The sequence below is a fragment of the Podarcis liolepis genome (assembly GCF_965112155.1).
Source record: "Podarcis liolepis genome assembly, chromosome: 6".
Taxonomy (NCBI): Eukaryota; Metazoa; Chordata; class Lepidosauria; order Squamata; family Lacertidae; genus Podarcis; species Podarcis liolepis.
Window position 1 is genome coordinate 47,816,368 of NC_139559.1, and position 20,277 is coordinate 47,836,644.

Genomic DNA, 20,277 nt, shown 5'->3' on the forward strand with positions numbered 1-20,277 from the left:
CTATGCCAACCTGTTTCCCAACCTCCAAAGTCTATGGGACTCAGCAGACTTTAGGCTGACTAATTGCAGCCTAAACCACCTCATGGTGAATTCCACATACATTAGCTATAGCATGTGCCATAGTCAGTATACCTAAGCTGTAACTTAGTAAGCATGCTTACTAGGAAGTAAAAGCCCATTGATATCCACTGGATTTAATTCTGAATAAAATGCTGAGGACTCTATCACTAAGGTCCTTCAACCTCTTCATAAACAGGTGCATTAAAAATGACCATAGAATTGTAGGGTTGGAAGGGGTCAGAAGGGTCATCTAGTCCAACCCTCTGCAATGCAGGAATCTTTTGCCAAACATGGGGTCCATGATCCAGAGATTAAGTCTCATGCTCTGCCGACTGAATGTGACCTTGTTGCAACTGCATTGAATCCCCGATGCAGGCAAACAAACAGCCAAGGGTCACATGTCATAGAAGCACAGCACTAGAAAAACACACCCAAAATTACCTTGTGCAAAGTTACTATGCAAATCCATTTTAAAAAGTAAAAGTGCACTGTTTAAAGGAACCCTTTCCATCCCTCAGTGAGATGTTAGAGCAAGGAATGACAAGCAGAGTGAGAAATCAGAAATCCAATGCCACAGTTCTGGCCCAACTTTACAACATGTAAGCTTAATGCAAGCGACAAAAATGCTGTGTGTGGCTAGTGTGAGAGATCATATAGCTCAGGACTGCCTAGAAGTATTTCCTGCCCTACTCCCAGATGTGTGGGGGCTTCTTGACATTGCATTGTGGTAAGGATGTGCATTCTGCACATGCTTACAGGGGCTTTTAAGTTAGTTTTGCACATGTTCTTAGGCTGTGCCCCATTATCCAGTCAGGTTCTGATCCATTATCCAGTTAGGTTCTGCCATTCAGCCCTGGATCAAATTAAGCCTCACACATGCTTCTCAGTAATAGTCCTTAACTTCTGTGTTTGTTGCTATGTGCCAAAAATGTTATAGCAACCACCTGAAGATTCAACCCTCAGAACTTTTAACTCACATGGAAAGCAGAACACAGTAAAAAAAACAAACAAGGAAAAATATGTCCTTGAGATTTGCCCCCTTAAGAAGCTTTTTGTGGTCAGAAACAATAATTTTCTTTCTTAAAACAAAGGAACCATGCAAGCTACCACTAGGCCACAGTTCTATTCAGGAGGAGGAAGCAGTCAAATACAGGGCAGCTGATTTAAATCAGGAGCAGGCAGTAGATAGATCAGGATCTATTGGGAGACCATCAACTGATTTGCAAGAGATTGGAGAGTGTCTCCGACACCCAATCATTTAACAATAATAACAACAACAACTCCCACCCCCCACCCCCCATTTAGGCTGCTGAAATAAATAAAAAAAGCTAACTAGGACTGAACTTCTGTGGGAAAGGGCTGTAAGTGCAATTCAAACTCCAACATAAATGAAATCCCAAGGCTCAGAGGTACCCTGTTCTTTAATACTAAGTTGTATGCCTTTTGCATCTGGCTCTGGTTCGTTGATATTGGAGAGATCCAGGAAAACCCCCAACAATAAACAAAGTAGACCCAACAAACCCAAAGTTCACCCACCTCTGATCTAATTGGAGAGGCAATTTCAGACAAGTTGCTCGCCAAAACATGTATCTTACAAGTAGTAATGTGAAATCGCGGTGCCTATTCCCCCCCCCCCCAATAAACCTGAAAACATTTCCTGCAGAGCTAAGGCATTCATTTGTTCAGGTCCTAAATCTCTGGAAGCCAAAGAAACCCCGCAGAAGCTTTAGTCTGCTCTTTCCATTAAAGGCAGCGCCAATCAGAAAATTTCAGGAAACTACAACCGGGCAGAAAACGACAATTGGGCAGTCGCAGATTACTTCCAGGAACCAGCTAATTCAGCAGTGCTCTTTGCTTATTTCTCTTTAGCTCCAAGGAATGCACGCTTACTCACCTGGTGTGAGCTGCTAGAAGTTCTAAATTTTACATTTACAAAAAGTTATGCTCTGTTTCCACTTACCTTTCGTGTGTGTGTGTGTGTGTGTGTGTGTGTGTGATTTGCTCAGTTTATTTGAGTTTCCCCGTTACCCCCCGGGAGCGCGAGCTTCTCCGCTGCCATGCTTCTGGTGCGCTTGCTTAAATTCTCCACCCCCCCCCTTGCGGTATTTCATTTAACTTCGGCATCGGCGGCATCCCAAATGTTAAAAAGATCTGAAGACATCTGTCCCTGGGGCATACCACTCCCTCCAAGGAAAGAGGGGTGAATGCCTTGCTTGCCCTTCTCCTTTTCCAACGGAGATGTGAAATCCCCGAGAGCGTCTCTGTGAAATGCGGCGTAAAAAAACAACAACACGCCAGGCCCGACCGAGTTTTTGTTTGCTAGGTCGGTGGGTTTGATTAATTTCGCCCTTTGAGGGAACAGCCTCACTTCAGGGACCCCCTTTTCTACAGCCAGGATTGCCTCGGCCCTGGCGGTAGGAAAGAGTCATTTGCTGAATCAAAGCGCTTCTTCCAAGCCACACAATGACCCCCCTGTGGTTGCTTTTCTGCGGGGAGACCCGGGGCGAACGTGCGAAAGAATGGCCGCGGGGAGAGAGCGGCGCTTCTCCCTCGGGGCAGCCCAGAAGGAAAGTGTGCGCGGCAGCTGGCTATTAATGTCGCATTAGTGATGGATTAGCAGCACTCTCGGCCCAACACACAATGGCAAACTAACAAGAAGTTAGTGGGCAGGGGCGGGGGGTGCCTCCCCGCGAGAAGGTAGCCCCAGGAAAGGTTGACACTGAGAGGAGGCCCCGCGAAGCAAGAGATATTTCATGTTATTGCTCTGTGGCGCCCAGGCGCTTTCGTTTGCATTTCCCTGGAAAGCCCTGCTGGTGTGCGATGGCAGATGTCACCCACCTGAGATCTATCTTTGAACCCTCTAAAAACAACCACACCGAATCCTTTTTAAACCCTCCAAGCAGCTAGTTGACACGGGACGCTAAATAAATGGTCTGTCCTGAAGAAGGCTGTCAGAAGCTTTATGGGTTGAGTCGGCCCATGAACCAGCTGTGGATCAGTGATCAGGCAGAAATCCAACAGGTGAGACTTTATCCGTCATTGAATACCCATTACAGAAAGGGCTTTATCTCTGAAATCTCTGTCTGTGGACCAAGTGAGGACCAGCAAAGCTGCGAGCAGAAATGCAACAGGTGAAGCTTTCCCATCACTGAATTCTCAGGATAAGAAAGTTTTTATCTAGTGAATTTCTGCATTCACCCAGTTACTAAAGACACAGGAGGCGTGCGTGTTATTGTTGTTTTAAAAGCAACCCCACAAGTAAAGCACTATGCTAGATTTAAGGACCGTTTCAATATTACATGGTAGCAAACAAACACACCTGCTGTGGCCACTGAGTTTACACTTGTTTATTATCATCATTATTTATTTATCTGTTTTTAACCCCCTTCTAAACAAGCATCTCAAGATGATTTACACTTAATAGGGATCAGGGCTGGCCCAATATTTTTTTCCTGCCTGAGATGAAAGTCAAGATGGCACTGCCGTCCCTCCTGTGCACAGAAGCCAGCAAGAAGGGCAGTCGAATCTTCCTTCAACCCTGGTGACAGGATAGTGTCTTCCACCACACCTGAGGCAGCAGAGGAGAATAGCTGAGGCACTCAGAAGGAACAGCTGGAGGCATCTTGCTGTCCAGGTGGTTGTCTCCTGTTTATTGGAAAGGCCACCTCTAATAGAGACCCCCCACTGATTATTGCTTCTTGACCAGTGTACTGTATGAGACACAGGCAGCCAATGCACTAAATGCAGATATATATATGTAAAATGTAATGCAGCACTTTCAGTTACTTCACTTTGTTAGGCTTTCCACCCTGTATGGATTTATCCATCGTACTGCTTCCCCGATTAACTTCCAGAGTTCCTTCAAACTCATGGCACTAAATACTGTACATGCAACAACAAAATAAAAAACAAGAAAGGTTTCTGCATTGCAGGGGTTTGGACTATATGACCTTCATGGTCTCTTCCAACTCTACCATTCTCTGATTCTATGACTACCCAGAGAGCTCTGCTAGAAGGCATATGTTCAGTATGGCTACTAGTCAGGAGACTCTCGCTCTTACATATACTACCCAGTACAAAGAAGGGCAGCTTAGAGCTCTTTTTTCCTGCTGACTTTTTCTTCTTCTTTAGTGAGAATCTTGGTTTCGTGTAGAGATTTTGTTTGTTTTCCACTTTCAAGGGTTGTGTTTTATCCTGCACCAATGGCCATGGCGGCAGAGTAGAGATGCTTACTCAGGGCAGGGACAAATAGGGAGTTCTTGACGTAGCTTTAATTTTTAGTGTGGCTGTTTAATGGAAGGTGTGCACTTGCCGATACCACTCTTGCAACAGGAGAAGCTCAGTGATGTGTGGGATAAGAGGAACATGCATACATAAATTTTAACCCACTTTTTAAAAAGCAGTTATGCCACTGCAAATTTTCCAGATGTGCCATGTCTCCCACACAACAGCAGCAAAACATGGGGAGAGGTTTTTTCCCATTTACGAAAAGGCCTTGAAATGGATTCCAGCTCAGCAAATTCATAATTGGAGCTGCTGATTCTGCAAAATTACAAGCATTTTTGTTCTTCTTTTTGCCGCTAATCTGCTGCCTGGTGCTAGTCCATATCCTTTTCAGCTTTCTTAATCCTATTTGTGGAACACAATGTCTTTGAAGAACAACCTGTCATTTACTAGGGATTTGTGTAATGGTTAGAAGAATGGATGTTAGCTCACATAAGGAAACAGTAAACCTCTGCAGAAGGTTTTTGCGGTGTCTGAAAAATATACTCAGCTTGTGCAGGTGGTGTAAGTGTTTTAGGCTGGTTTATGTAGCTGTCTAGAGTGCCTTGACCACATATACAACTGCAGTGTTTATGCATGACATGGGGGTTTCCAACCCTGCCATATATAGAGACACGTGTCCATTTGTGTAACATGATGACAACAACACTGATAAGACCCAAACTAGTGAAAAGCTGGCACTTTAAAAATCTAGTTTAACTTTAACCTAGAATGAAAAAAATAGTTGCCTGTATCTTGTCTTCCTGTGCTAGCCTTCCAGAGTACCACCTTGGGGTACTAACAACATCTGGTAAAGTAAAGCAAGTAAACATGCTCCACTATCTTACACACACTGTGTACTGACTTACAATTTTGATTATATGCCTATTTTAACAACTTGGTTCTGTTTGGCTGTAAATTCTAAACCTTTAATTTTGACAACAAACCTCTTGCAAAGCTTGTCTTAAAAACTTGCTTATTATATCCTGCCTTCCTTACAGCATGGACCCCAAGGCAGCATATATGTGGTTTCCAGGTAGTCACCTATCCAGGCACTGACCAAGTCCAGACCTGCTTTAGCATTGGGCATGCTGGGTAGGGTTAATGGGAGTTGTAGTACAAAACACCTGGAGGGTGCCAGCTTGAGGTAGGCTGGTCCTTATCTTATGTGCCTACAGAAGTAATGGCACTGGGAAGTGCCATCTTCCTGGTCCAGTTCCTGATAAATATAAATATATTTCAAGAATCTTTGTCTGTCTGTCTGTCTGTCTGTCTGTCCCTCACATGCTCCTACCCAGCTGAAGGCCACAGGAGCCTGCCCCACAACTGTAAGTAAATATGTCTTTTATTTCAAAGTGCTTGGATGCTAGGTCACTTAGAAGTTAGGTCATGCTAGGGAACTTACAAATTCTGTTCAGTAATTATATGGGCTGGAGGATGCTAGGAGGAGGCCAAATCTTCAGGTCAGATGGGTATTGTACTTTGGATGACGCATTATACATCACTAAACCAATGAATTCGTTTTAAGTTACTACCTTGAGTGTGTGCTGATCTTTTCCCACTTACTGTGTTTTGCGTCCCATTGCACTGAAAATATGAACCCCGATTAGACCACCAAATTAGCAAGTCTGGCATTGATCATCCCTGACCTGGAAGCATTTACAACCAGGTCAACTCAGAAGGAACCAGTGTGCTGCCTAGGTAAAACTATTCTGGGACCCAAGAGAACAAGACTATACTGTTGCTGCTTCCTCCACTCTGTAGGCTCAAGGGGCACAGACCAAGAGGCTCCTGGTATGAATCCCCAACTGATCCCAACACCCCTGGGCCAACTCTCCCAAATGCTGTCTGCATTACAGTGGTATCTCAGGTTACATACGCTTCAGGTTACATACGCTTCAGGTTACAGACTCCGCTAACCCAGAAATAGTGCTTCAGAACTTTACTTCAGGGTGAGAACAGAAATCGGGCTCCGGCAGCAGCAGGAGGCCCCATTAGCTAAAGTGGTGCTTCAGGTTAAGAACAGTTTCAGGTTAAGTACGGACCTCCGGAACGAATTAAGTACTTAATCTGAGGTACCACTGTATGTCAAACACAGTTATGGGTGGCACAACCAAATCACACTCCAGAAAAGTTGTTGGAGCTTCAGACTTCACACTGGAAGTCTGCTGCTGATACACACACACACATGAATCTGTTCCAGCTTCTACACTCCTTGGTTCTGCTGCTGAAATGAATGGAATTCAGCAATTTCCAGCTGATGTCAACGCCTCTGAAGACATCTCAGTCAGCCAGATTCCACTATGTTCTGGTCTAGTTCAGTTGCATCAGGCGACTGCAAGTCCACAGCTGAATTGCACTCTGAGAATAACTTGGTCACGTTCCTTGTGAAGTGCTTGCTGTCTTTTCTCCCAACAAAAGTCAGAGCAGGTGGCTGAAGTCTTAGGGCATATCTAGGTTGCCCTGTCTGTGTACCCCATGAGAAAATGCTCTTGGAGGTATCCACAAGGTATGTGAGATGAATCAGACACCGAAAATGAGATTTTTGCTGAGCTGACCACATCCTGAGTGGTTGGCAGAGTAGGCAGTAGGAAATTTTTGTCTCGGGCCATCCGAACACTGCTGGTATGGGCAAAGCCACAATTTAAATAAAATATAAAACGGTAGACTATGTACCAGTTTGCCTGTAAACATCCTGTAACTTTCATGCAATAGCAATGGAACATCAGGAGGAAGAATAAGAGACTTGTATCCTCATTGCAAGACGGTGAGTTCTGGGGGCTTTCTTCTTATAGCTTGTTCTGGCTGTTGGTTCTTCAGCTTATGCATTGCAGTTAGAACTGCAGAATCATAGAGTTAAGGCCCATTCTCTCAACAACTTTGACACATGGTGGTTATGAGAAAAAGCCAGTACACACAGCTGGTGATTTTCAGCATTTTGCTAGGCAGCCCGTTGGGTGCATCTGCTAATGTTTTTAATTTTTTATTGCAAACCCTATTTAGAGAGAAGGATGACTTGTTTGAGTCCTTGAGACATGGGACTTTTGTGCCTTTAGGATTAGCACTGCCTGGCTGTGCTGTGCAATGCCTTCTGCACTCCTATGGCTGCTCAACCTGCACGTCTGCAGATAGGCACCATAAGTCTCTAGTGCTTTCCACTCCAAGACAACTCCAACCTGTAAAAGCTCCCATCTCTATGGGAAGCAGGAGACCTTTTTGCCATATTTATTTATTTGTTCATATATATATACACACATACACACACACACACACACACAAACACACACACCACTGTATCATAAAAATACACCACAGCAGTTTACAACAATATAAAAACATAAAACCAAGCAATAAAATCACAAAAAGTTAAAAAAAAACGGTTAAAAGCAAAAAGAAATTAAAAACAAACATCAATAGACCATTGTGGGATGTGTAGCTCTTAATTGCCTGCATACTGCAAACTCACCTGCAAAAAAAAAAAAAAAATCCCCAAATGAAATGTGAGGAGTTGCTCTTTGTTGTGGGGTAGGGGAGAGAATGGGAGTCATGTACCCACTGGGCTTTTAGTCGTGCAGTTCTCTAGACTGTGCCCACTCTAGTTTCATCTTTCCACTCCTATCACTAAAAGCAATCACCATGCTTTCTTCATTTCTTGGGACATAAAATCTCTGGGCTGGCAAACTCTGTGGAGGTTGTATTCTTCGGGGGGGGGGGAGTCCTTTCAATACATGTATGACTGGCTCCATCAGTTCAAGCTTTTAAGAAAGTTTTAAAAACTCATTTGCTTTCTGTGGCTTTTAATTGAAGGTTCTACCATATATATGCTACTGCTGGAGGTTTTTTTGGTTGCTGTTGAATAGCATTGTACCAGTCTTATTGACTGTAATTTAAATTGACTATTGATAAAATTGTATATTGTTAACTGCCTTAGAACAGCTATAATCTTGAAATACTTCAGTATTTGGGACATAGCCACATCTTGCATTGGCTTACTGTTTTAGTACTGAAAAGGAAGTAAGCATCAAAAGAATGATACCCTGCTCAACTGCACCAGACTGAGAACATTAAGAATTGGTTGGAAATATTGATTTTTATTTTAAATTGGATCAGCACAAAGGTTGCTGACTCCACCCAGTTTTTTAGCTGTCTCTAGCCAGATGCCCCCGAGGAGCTCATATGGAAGGCATGATGGAGATGCATGATATGTGCAGCAAACAAAGATATACTAGGTCTGATTAGGGCGGCTCCATTTTTTTGCTGCTATTGATAATAACTATTAGTAAAAAAAATAAAATTCTTGTTCTCAAATAATTTGTCTAAACCCTTAAAACTAATCTATGGTAATGACAGTACTGTAGTTATATCTGTGGCAATGAATTATATATCATGCAGCAATAAACTATGTGCAATGAAGTTCTTCTTTTTGCTTGCCCTGACTTAGTGCCAACCAGTTTCAGTAGATGACCCTGAATTATACTGTTCTTGTGAAGAATAATTTTTCCCGCCCACACTTTCCATGTTAAAATGGGAAGAATCATTTGATTCCAATCTAGATTAGTTTCATCTGGTTTATAGCACAATCCTGTGCATATGTTTACTCAGAATAAAGTTCCTGTTATGTTCACTTGGGGTTTACTCCCTCGTAAGTGTGTTTAGGATTGCAGCCCTTAATTCTTTTTTCTGGGTTCTGCTGAAACTTCCAGTTTGAGATCCAAAATCCCTTTTCACACTCTCATTCCACAGCAGAGTGAAAGAGAGCCCTCCATACATGCATAGAAAGAGTTGACACTGCTCAGGATACCTCTAGGCAAGGGTCTCCAGTATGCTATTGCAATAATGCAGGTAAATGCATTTTCAGCTGTTATAACATACCAGCAGTCTCTGTGCATGCGGATTGACACTTTAAAAAAACTTGGCATGTTTTTGCATTGTGTATATTATGTGCCAGATTCCCTGTGGCATCAAAACTGGTTCCATGATTCCCATGTAGAATAGTGGGGGATAATGCTAGGATCTACATAATTGCAAAACAATGGGCACAGATCACATCCCTTCCCTCTCCACATGCACACTGCATCAGAATCTGAGTCTTTCTCATGGTGCCACTAGGGGACACCCTAATGCTTATGGTGCCTGTCTGTTAGCTGCTACTTCAACATCACATGTTCTTCTTTCTGAAAGAGTACAAACAGAGATCCTAGGTTACCAGCCAGCATAATTCTGAAAACCTGGGTTTTGTCAGACACGAATCTAACAATCCGCTTCAGGTTAAGATTTTAGCAGTTATGCATTACAGACCCACAACATATTAAAACTGTGATGTTTGAACAAGAGAGAATTACTTCTGAGTTAACATGCATAGCATTGGACTTTAAAGCTGCCATCCTAAACACACAATGCAATTCAGAAGGAAGCCCCACTTTGTTTGTGTTGTTTAAAAGCTTACTCATTGTAGAAACACTATGCAAGGTGCAGGGACCACACAGAGGTCTTTAGCAAGTACTGATCAAAACAGCGATTTGAGACATGTCTAGTAAAGTGTTGCATGCTCACCTAGGAGTAGCACAGTAGGCATTACTCCTGGGTAAACATACATTGGATTGGACTGTAAGGCTGCTGCAATCAACACACTGAATTAAGAGAAAGTTCATTTCAATTCAGTGGGAATTACTTCTGAACAGACTTGCATAGGATGATGGTTGCATATTTCTGACCATTCTGAGCCCACAAATACGCTGCACCCAATCAGACCAAATGCTTATTTTTCCTGCTGGGTGTGCAACCTGACCGCCTAAAGCTGTGGTGGATGAGGGGGAGCCTGTGCAGTTATTTGCAACTCACTGTGAGCGCAATACATCCCACCTCAGCACATAATGCTCTCTTGAGAAAACAGGGTTATGAGCAGGTTCAGCTCAAGGCATCATCCCTGGGTGCTTATATACAGTATTATATATCCCTGGCTGTTTATATTTTCTGGTCACCTCCAAATTGGTCAGTATTTTGTGGGAGGGAATCAAGTGCAAATGTAGGTTTGTAGGATTAAGGTGTTCTTGTCCTAGTACCTCAAACCCACTTAAAAAAACAGCAATGGGTTTTTTGCAGTTAGGAAAGCAACAGGGAAACCCACTGAGAAATGTCAGATGAATGAATGATTAATGGGAAGATGTATAACTGCCACACAAATACAACCTCCCAGCAAACATATCAGAACAAATGCCAAATAAAGACCAGATGTAATCTAAACTCCACATAAGCTTTGCAAATCAAGGGGAATACTCAGTAGACAAGTCCTCTGGAGGACCTTCTGTCATTTGATGCTGCTGGTATATCGCTAACATGAATGAATGTTGCGCTTTTAGAACTGAGAAACTGCAGAATTGTAAACCTGATAAGGTAATCCAAATACAGGATAACTGCCAAATAATTTTTTTGTGGTCTGTGTTGATTCATTTTAGATGTATTTCTTGGTTTCTTTCTGCCTGTTCCAAGTACAATTCTAAACCTATTCACAGGCCAGCTCTACCATTGGGCAGGGTGAGATGGTTCAGGTGCTGCAGGGCAAGGAGCAGTGGTAGGACATGGAGGACAGAGTGGCATGTGCCACATGGCCCATCCTATTTTTTTCCTAAAGTACGTAATCCTAATTTCATCTAAATTAGCCTGCTACTCTCAGGTGTGGTGGGAGATGCTGCCCTATCACCAGTGTTGGCATAAGATTCAGCTGGCAGTCTGGTTACCTGTGCACAGAACGCAAAGTGGGTGCCACCCTGTCTTTTGCTTCAGGCAGGAAAAGGTGTTGTGCCAGCCCTGCCCAGAGCCGTCTTTCCCATTGGTCTTAGTGGTTCGTTGTGCCAGGGCGCTGGCCTCTCAGGGGCGCCCTAGCGAGTGGAGGAGCTGTGCGGCTTTGCCGGCAGCCTCCCCTTTCCCTGCATGCCCATATGGCTGGCGGGTGCGCAGCTTCCCTCCCACGCCTCTGCATCTGCTAAAGATGGCCCTGCTCCCAGTCGTTGTCCTCCTCCTGCTTCCTGGCGAAAGGCAGCGCGCAGCTTTCCCAGGCTGCCTTCTCGGACACCCAGATGCTGGAGAGCTTGTCCGCCAGCACGTTTTCCTGCTTGATTGCCACCACCACGCTGGGGATCAGGGCGGTGGGGGAGGCAGAGGACATTTTCTATCGCCCCCTCCCTTGTTTTGGAGTTGCCGGGGGGGGCACCAGAGGGATCTTTGCACCACGGCGCCAGATATGCTTTAGACCAGTGTTTCCCAACCACTGTTCCGCGGCACACTAGTGTGCCGCGAGATGTTGCCTGGTGTGCCGCGGGAAAAATTAAAAAATTCGAAAGATAGCTTCATATCCGGAGAGGCGGCCTTCAGGCGAGTTTTAATTTTAATTTTCCTTCTCCCACTTAATGCCCCACGCTCGCCCGAGCAGCTTGGAGTCCTCGGTAACCACGGCGACCCGAGGGAGGGGAGGGAACAGGGAAGTCGAGGGCGGCGGCGAGCCGCGATGACGTCAGTTGGCCGCGCCGCCTCGTCCTGGCACGGTGTGAGAGCCCCGGCTAGTGGCACGAGCTTCGGAATAAGTGGGATCCGCGTGCGCGAGACCGAGATCGCGGGTAAGGAGCTCAGCCCTGGGCAGGAGGAAGCGGGGCCGCGCGTGCGGGCCACATCCCCACAGAGAGCGAGCCTCCCCCGGCCCACCACTCCGGGCAGGTCCACTCGCATGAGGGGGCGGCGATGGCGACGGCCGGCAGCTTGCCTGCAATGCCATCCCTCGAGCAGGCGAGGAGCCCGGAGGCTACCAGATGCGAGTCCTCTTTCCCACCCTGCTCGGGAGTCCAGAGCACTTGGTCGCATTCAGGATCTAGAGTGGGGAAGCGGGGCTTGTGTCTGGGCTGGACACATTGGGCTGCCTGTGCCGCTCGACCTGCGGGGAGAAATCAGGGTGGGAGTCACGACCGTGAGGCAGGTCTGCCAAGTGTGGCAGAAGAGGACACGGCCGTCGCACCTGTCCTTAGGTAGGAGCTTCTTCCGTGTCGACCTACTGCCCTAAAGTCTTGGCTTTTTGGCGGTTGGCACAGAAGGAAGGCAAGGGGAGGGGGAAAATTGAAACTTACACTTTCGTGCGTCCCTCCCGGCGTGACGCTGCACGCTGACGTCACGGAGCTGTAATGGTGGTGTGCCTCGAGATTTTTTTCATGAAACAAGTGTGCCTTTGCCCAAAAAAGGTTGGGAAACACTGCTTTAGACGGCCCTGGCTTCACCTCTGTCACATCACCATTACATCCTGCATTGGGGCCCAATTTCTGCATCAGGACCTTTTCTCTGCTCATGTGGGATTCCTACAAGATTTACTAACATGAGTATAGAAGCCCCCTGCTGCAGAAGTCCAACCCCTAATGTGTGGAGGACAGCAAAGCTGATATCACAGAGAGGACAGAGAGTGGCTGTCTAAGGGCAAGCAAGTAGTTACAAAGACAGTAGTACCTCAGGTTACAGACGCTTCAGGTTGCAGACTCCGCTAACCCAGAAATAGTACCTCAGGTTAAGAACTTTGCTTCAGGATGAGAACAGAAATCATGCTCCAGCGGCGTGGTGGCAGCAGGAGGCCCCATTAGCTAAAGTGGTGCTTCAGGTTAAGAACAGTTTCAGGTTAAGAACGGACCTCCAGAACAAATTAAGTTCTTAACCTGAGGTACCACTGTAGTGCCTTCTCTATGATGGCACAGCCCATGGAGTCTGCTTCCTATTTAAATTCACCAAGCCTTGATGTTTTTTGGGTTTTGGCCCAAATCTGAGTTTTTAGGAAGGCCTTCAGCTGAAAAACATTTCTCCGCTTACTATGAATATGTTAGAATTATTTTCCTTTCTCTTTACCTTCACTTCGTTTTTCCTTGGTGTTGAGTTGTTTGTTAGTTTTGTCAATTTTGGATTTCTGTTCTTACAATGTTGCTATTTTCTGATGGTTGTCAATGTATTTTGTGGGGTTTTATTTTATCGCAAGAAGCTTAGAATTTCTCTTTTGGGGGGATAAAAAGCAGGATGTAAGTTTTAGATGAATATCATTATTACTATTTTAGCAAACTTCTGAAACTTGAGACTGGGCTCATTCATACCTTGGCATCTCATGGAATAATACTGCCTGTTCTTGCAGATGCTCAAAATCTGAAGATAATAGATTAGGCTTCAGCTAGGGCGGCAGTATCTCAGGAGCTTTGTTTATTCAGAGGCCCTGGTCATATCTTCCTTAAAAAAAATTCTCTTTCTGAGAAATTGCTGGTGAACTAAGCCTTGAATGTGTTCTAAACAGTGCTTTTTCTGGGGGGAACGCACTTACCCCTAGACATTTTGTGAATCTTTGTACTTTTGTTCATTTACTGTATTTATTTTCCCCGATTTGAACAATAAAATGCTGATTTTCTCGAGTCAAAATGAGAGTACCCCTAAACATTTTTTTTAAAAGAAAATAAACACTGGTTCTAAAAGTATGGTGTTGTGCATCTGCCCCGTGGGCTTTGAGATTTTGAAGGCAGGACATGTCCCCGCGCAGAAGCAGCATCTCCATTCTTTCCCCCCAGGATATTTCCTGTCCGGTATATCAAAGCGCCCACGCTGCTGCGCGCTAGCTGGGCGGCGGAGGCGAAGCGGCTTCATCCCCGCGGAGCCTTTCGACGCGCAGTTTTACACAGAGAGGTTTTTGCTCCAAGTGCTGTTTTGTCCTTCAAGAGACACGGAGAGCAGAAAAACGTGCCATGATGATAAGCGGCCAGGGCTTTTCTCCTCGAAATTGTTCGTTTCTTTTTTTAAAAAAACACACACCCTATCCATATTTGAGTGTTTTCGAATTCTTTTTTGGGTTCCCCCCCTCGCCGTCCCGTTAAAGATCTGTGCTGCTCCTAAATTTAAGGCGGGTGGCTGTGTTTGTTATAGAAAAAACAAAAGGGGGTCTTCGAGCGTATATTCTCTTTGATGTTGTAGTGGGATCATCGCTACCAGAAAAGGCACAGAGGTGGAAAAGTGCGTGGGTTTTTGTTTGTTTGAGTGGGGGAAAGTGTACTTTAGATTTCTTAAGGGAAAATATTTTACATTAATGTTACCATCCTGAACATACCTGCTCTGAAGTAAGTTTCCGTAACTTTCAAGTAAGCACGCTTAGGAATGCAGCTTTATTTTAATGCAAACAACAAAGCTGAAATTGATTGTTGCATACAGTAATAGATTTTCGAGAGATCATTGCATTGCATTCAACAAGCAGTGATTTGAGCTAATTCTTTTCTCTAAGTGCATTTAGCCTCAGAGCTAAATGCTAAGAACCTAAGTTTCAGCAAACCTTATGATGAACCTGTTAAAAAAAAAAAATCAAAGTCTCTGTGAAAGACTGTGTTTCATAATTAGTCAATGCAGGTCTAAGAAGCGGCATTTCTCCCACACCCCAGCCCAGTCATTTCTTTTTCTTTTTTGGCAATAGAAACTTGCTGTGTGTTTTTTTAAGCCTGGCTGCAGCCACACAGTACATTTAAAGCATATCTGCCCCTCCAAAATCATGGGAACTGCAGTTTAAAGCTGCTGGGAATTGTGCCAGAGTTGAAGAGCTTTCCCCCTTATATTTACAAAACTTGTTTTATTGTTTTATTTTTAAAGTCTGTTAGGAAAAGGGATAGCGTAACGTGAGTGGAGTTACACCATAACATGAAATGAGTTATCTCATATAAGGCCTGTACAGCTCAGGGCCAGGCAAGCTGAGAGACCACCTTATTATGGTATCCCTTATATACCCAGTAAGTCAGTGAGGTCTGCAGCAGAGCTTCTGCAGGTTCAAAAGATGTCAGAAGTCTGTTCCACAGTAACTGGAAGCAGCAAATTTGGTGCAGCTGCCTCTGCTCTTCAGAATAGTATGAGATATATCAGGCACCTATTCTCTGCACTTTCCGGAAACAACTGAAGACCTTTTTGTCTGATAGGCTTTCCCAGCTAGATGAATGGGTCTCTGGCATGAGTGCCTATTTTGTACTGTATTGTTTCTTAAATATATCTGTGGTGCTTTTAAAACACTTTTTGCTGTTTTAATTGTACATCACATTGAGATGCTTGTGTAAATGGTGATGAATAACAACAAGAATATTAAATACATTTCATGCACATCCCCTCAAAGAATCCTGAGAACTGTAGTTTACCCCACACAGAGCTACAATTCCCAGCACCCTTTAACTACAGTTCCCAGGATTCTTGGGGTGGGGGGAGCTTTGAATATACCTTAAAGGTACATTAAAGGTATATAGCTTAAGAATTAAGTATGTGCCTCCGTTTCAATAGGAAATAGGTGTATGCATATTCTGTGTGAAGAAGTTGTAATTGCATGTGGGACTAGCCTTGCCCTCTCTGAAATGTGACCCCAAGCAGCTGTCCACTGCGGTAATATTGTCCTCAACCTCAAAAACACTCACCCTTGTGTTATGGTTTCAAGCTGGCCAGTCTCCCCACCCTACCCTACCCCACCCCATTTTCCTTTTAGTTGACACCTTCAACATTTCATGACTTAGCTGCTCTCAGCCATAGACTTGAATTATGTGAAAGGTAGTCTTGAATTTATTGTTGTGTGAAGAGTTTTCCTGCTTTTGGTTAAGGAACAAGGTCTCACAAATTTGCAGAGTTATATATTTCTTAATCAAAATTAAGAAAGCTTACTGTAAGAAACCCAGACTTCAGGGAAACAAAACTGTTTGAAAAACTAAATTAGAACAGCTTCATCATGGCAATAGGACATTTAAAACAAAACAAAATAAAATGCATAGTTATTGTTTAGTTAAACATACAATGTTTATTGCTTTTTTGGCAGGTGGTTTTTCACATAATTGCTTCAAAGAATATTTGATATAGAATTACACAACAACTTTTTTCATCTTCCTTCTCTATTCATTTAAGCATATTTTCAATCAAGGATCAACAGCTGTTCATCAAACTAGTAAAAGCTACATGAAATCTAGATATGGGGAGATAAGCAGATGGCAAGCAACTGTACATACAGCTAAAAGCATTCACTTTTCACCAGCATATATTACTGTAATTGCAACTATTTAAATCTATAATACCACCATTTTAGACAGTTGAAATCATTTTATGAAGTCTTACATAGGTTAAATCTGCCTGCTTATTGTGCAGTAGCAATTGGTAGGCAATTTACATAAGTGGGAGTTGATTTTATGCATTTGATATACATGTTTGGATAACTGAATTCTACCTCCTTGATATTACTGTGATTTACATCAAATGGTCAGAATCTTTATACCCATTCCTTTGGCATACAGGCTTCTAACTCATCTCCCTGCGCTCCTTTCCCCAACTAGAATAGCCCAGAAATCTTGCTGGCTTTTCGCAGCAGTCCAGCCAACATTATACCACTCTTGGAGGCTTACAAACCTACCCCTTTGCTCTCTGGGTCTCCTACCCGAGCTGATGTTGCTGGTGTGGGCTTCTTCCTGCTGGCAAATAGGAGGCTTGTGTCTGTGGATGAAAAGGACAGGGCTGAACTTTGCACATTTCCCCTTTTGCTGCAGAAAGCAGGGAAATGCTTCAGGGCCTGCTGTCGGAATTGCTGATCCATAAAGACATAGATGATAGGGTTAACACAGCTGTTTGCGAATGCCAGGCAAGCACTGATGGTCAGCCCCCACGTGAGAGCCATCATTGCTGAGCAGCGGGGATGGATGTCCTGGGCCATGGTGAAGACGAAGAATACCTTTAACACGTTGAAGGGCAGCCAAGAACAGATGAATGCTCCAACGATGGCAAAGATGATCTTGAGGGCATTGTTTCTCCTCTTGCCTAGGTGGACATGGCTTTGAAGCTTGGAGAAGATAGAGCAGTAGCAGAACAAGATTACTCCCAAAGGCAGGAGGAAGGTCAAGATGAGCATAATCAAGCTGAAGGTGGGGGAGGGCTCGTCATGGCACAAATACTTGTCATCCACCAGGTTCAATTTTCTGTAGAATAGAGATGGCATCCCCAGCAGAAGGGAGAACACCCAGATGCAACCACAGCTCACAGCTATGCTCTTCTTGGTGCTGATGGTCCTGGAATCCCACTGCTTGGTCATCACGAGGAAGCGTTCCACACTCATGCCCATCAGGAACAAGATGCTAGAGCAACGGTTCACAGTGATGGCGTAGCTACTCAACTTGCATAGCCCCTCGCCAAAGCACCAGTAACCGAGGGCTTTTGATACAGCCCAGAAAGGCAGGGTGCATACGAAGACCAGGTCAGCCACGGCCAGGTTGAGGACAAAGGTGTCCACGAGCCTCTTCCGGCCTTCCTTTCGTGCCATCAACAGGATCACAAAGAGGTTCCCGAAGAAACCAATGAGGAAAGTAATGTAGTAGACGGTGGGGATAAAGATATAGGCAAATGGCAGTTCTTGCAGGTGGCAAATGTCATAATTCACCCGGTCACCATAATTGTCTATAGCGGATGACTCAAAATCTCCGCTCCAGGTTTCAGTCATCGATGATCCGGTCACCATCTGAGCAGGTTCCATCTCTTGTCAAGGACCCACCAAAGAGTATTAAGTTGCTGCTATTGCGTAGGCTGGCCAAAGCACTATGATCTGTAACAGGCTGGGTGTCTTTATTTTTTTTTAAAAAAATGGAGAAGTTCTTTTCTTGTTGCTTTTAACGATCTGCGGTGACTTCCTTTTGTTTTCAAGAAGAGTTAAAGGGTGGGGCCAAGCTAGAAGGTATCAGATCAACCTAATTTTGGAAACCCAAGATTGCAGAAAGTGGGTATTGGCATTCCTGGGTGTGGCCAGGGGCACATACGCACTCAGTGGTGTGGAGTGTGCCACGATGTGCAAACCCAATGACAATTGCTTTTCTCGTTGCAGAATTTTGATTTTATTTTTTGAAGTGCAATGAATCACTGGCCATAAACATGCATAAAACAGGCCTTTTAGATGGAGATGTTAGTATCTATAATGGATTTGAATATATAGTTTTATATATGTTTTTATTAAATAGCATTGTTTTCAGGATGTCTCAAGTGATTCTTAAACAAAATGATCATCATATACAAAATTGTTTGTCTTCACACAGAGTATAATGTCAAGCTCTGCTCTTTGACACTACTGCTTTCTTTGCAAAAGGGCTTCCACCTGAGTTCTCAAATCTATTAAATTACTAGTATTAAAGTAGGTGCCAGGCAAAAACCCAAGCTTTTGGCTAATTAAACAACTTATGGCTTTTTAAAGTGTGTAAGGGTGAATTTATTGCTTTTCTTTGTTACTAGGGTATGTGCTTTGTGTTTTTATATTGTCAACCGCCCTGTGATCTTCAGAGGACGGGCGGTATAGAAATGTAATGAAGAAGAAGAAGAAAACAAGTGTTGCCTGAAATCACCAGAAGAAAATGCCATTCTTAACCTTATGTCTTCCCACAAATCCTTCATGTTTCCTCTCCTGCTTCCTGCTCATTGTGCTGAAATAAGGCCCTGGACGTCTGTCCCCAAATCCTGCCTTGATGGCACCACTGGATGTGGGACACAGGTCTGAGGCTGACTACCCATTGGGAACATCAGGTTTCTTCCCATAGTACTATGGGAGGGTTGAAAGAGCATCTTTAACGAATGCAAACATTTCTGAGAGGCTGGTTTGTTTTCCTTTTAAGGTACTGGAGAGCCAACAACTCAAAAGCATTTAAGTTCACCAGATTGGTTTTCTGTGGTGTTTGAATTTAGCGTCAACAAAACGAAAGCTATCAGCTTCAAGGAAGGGGCAGTTTCAGCTGCCACGGCATAAACTGCAGCTACCCTATTAAAAGTGAATCCCAATGAATCTGCTTGTTAGTGTATTTTAATGCCCTAGAAAAGGAATAACCTAAGGCTGAGTCTGCACTGAGAAAAGAGGATTTACATATACTTCGTGTATGTATACTACATATCCAGACCGTTACATGGTTTTTTTAAAAAATAATAAAATCACCAAACAATACCAGCTGCAGAATATACTTAAGATGAGGAAAGAAGCACTGGGCAAGGCAACATTGGCTCTTTGGCCCACATTCCTGCCCATTCAGATAACCACTGAAGCCCACCACTCATTATGGTTCTGTGGGGCTAAGGTTGGCTAACACATCTGCTCTGCTTCAGGACAGGCACTTCCTTTGGTTATTTCCACAACTAAAGCTGGGAAATCTCTCTTCTCCCCACCCGTGTGTGTGTGTGTGTGTGTGACCTCACTGCACATGATTTAAGTGTAATATAGGTGTTCACTGTGCCTCCTATACATGAGCATACCCTTTGCCCCACCCCAGATATTGGATCCTTGGACAGATTTATTTATTTTTTTTTTTTTTTTTGGAGCTCATCTAGAAGTATGGTGGTCATTTACACATTGCCAAAGTGGATGAAATTTGTCATGTGTTAATTTGCATTCCCTTTTGGGAAGGACCTTAGCTTAGTGGTAGAGCATCTGCTTTGCATGCAGAAGGTCCAAGGTCCAATCCTTGACATCTCTCCAGGTAGGCCTGGTAAAGATTCTCTGTTGGGAATCTTGGAGAGTTGATGCTAGTAAATGTAGACAATACTGGGTAGAGGGACTCATGGCCTGACTCAGCATAAGGCAGCTTCCTATGTAGATATATAAATAATTCCTATCATTTAAATAGAAATACAATGCACCCCACCATAGTGAGGAAGGCTGTGGCCAGGTGGCCTGTGTATGCCTGTTCAGTCTGCTTCCTGGGGGCTGTTGACGGGCAACTAACGCCCTCCTCTCCCTTCTTTCCCTGCTTTGTCTTCAAACTGGGCTTGGACTGGCCAGCCCACCCAACAGAGGATGCCTTCAAAGAGAGGAGTGTGAAAGGGCGCATGGGCAGCCTGTCTCGAAGAGAGATCTATATAAGTGATGAATAATAATGAGAGCAATAAGTGTAACGTTTGCTGAAACCAACTGATGGCAGCGTCTCCAGA

At 44.1% G+C, this 20,277-nt stretch overlaps 1 protein-coding gene across 1 annotated transcript; it reads right to left on the reverse strand.

Annotated features, from left to right (window-relative positions):
- Nucleotides 1-14,387: 14,387 nt before the first annotated feature.
- On the reverse strand, nucleotides 14,388-20,255 carry GPR25 (G protein-coupled receptor 25). The gene has a single exon (XM_083509795.1). It carries the CDS (start codon nucleotides 17,849-17,851, stop codon nucleotides 16,730-16,732), a length of 1,122 nt encoding a protein of 373 aa, XP_083365921.1. The 5' UTR covers nucleotides 17,852-20,255; the 3' UTR covers nucleotides 14,388-16,729.
- Between the last annotated feature and the right edge of the window lie 22 nt (nucleotides 20,256-20,277).

What these genes read in the sequence shown, in the direction of transcription:
- GPR25 (XM_083509795.1), bottom strand. Translation starts at nt 17,851, where the DNA reads ATGGAACCTGCTCAGATGGTGACCGGATCATCGATGACTGAAACCTGG.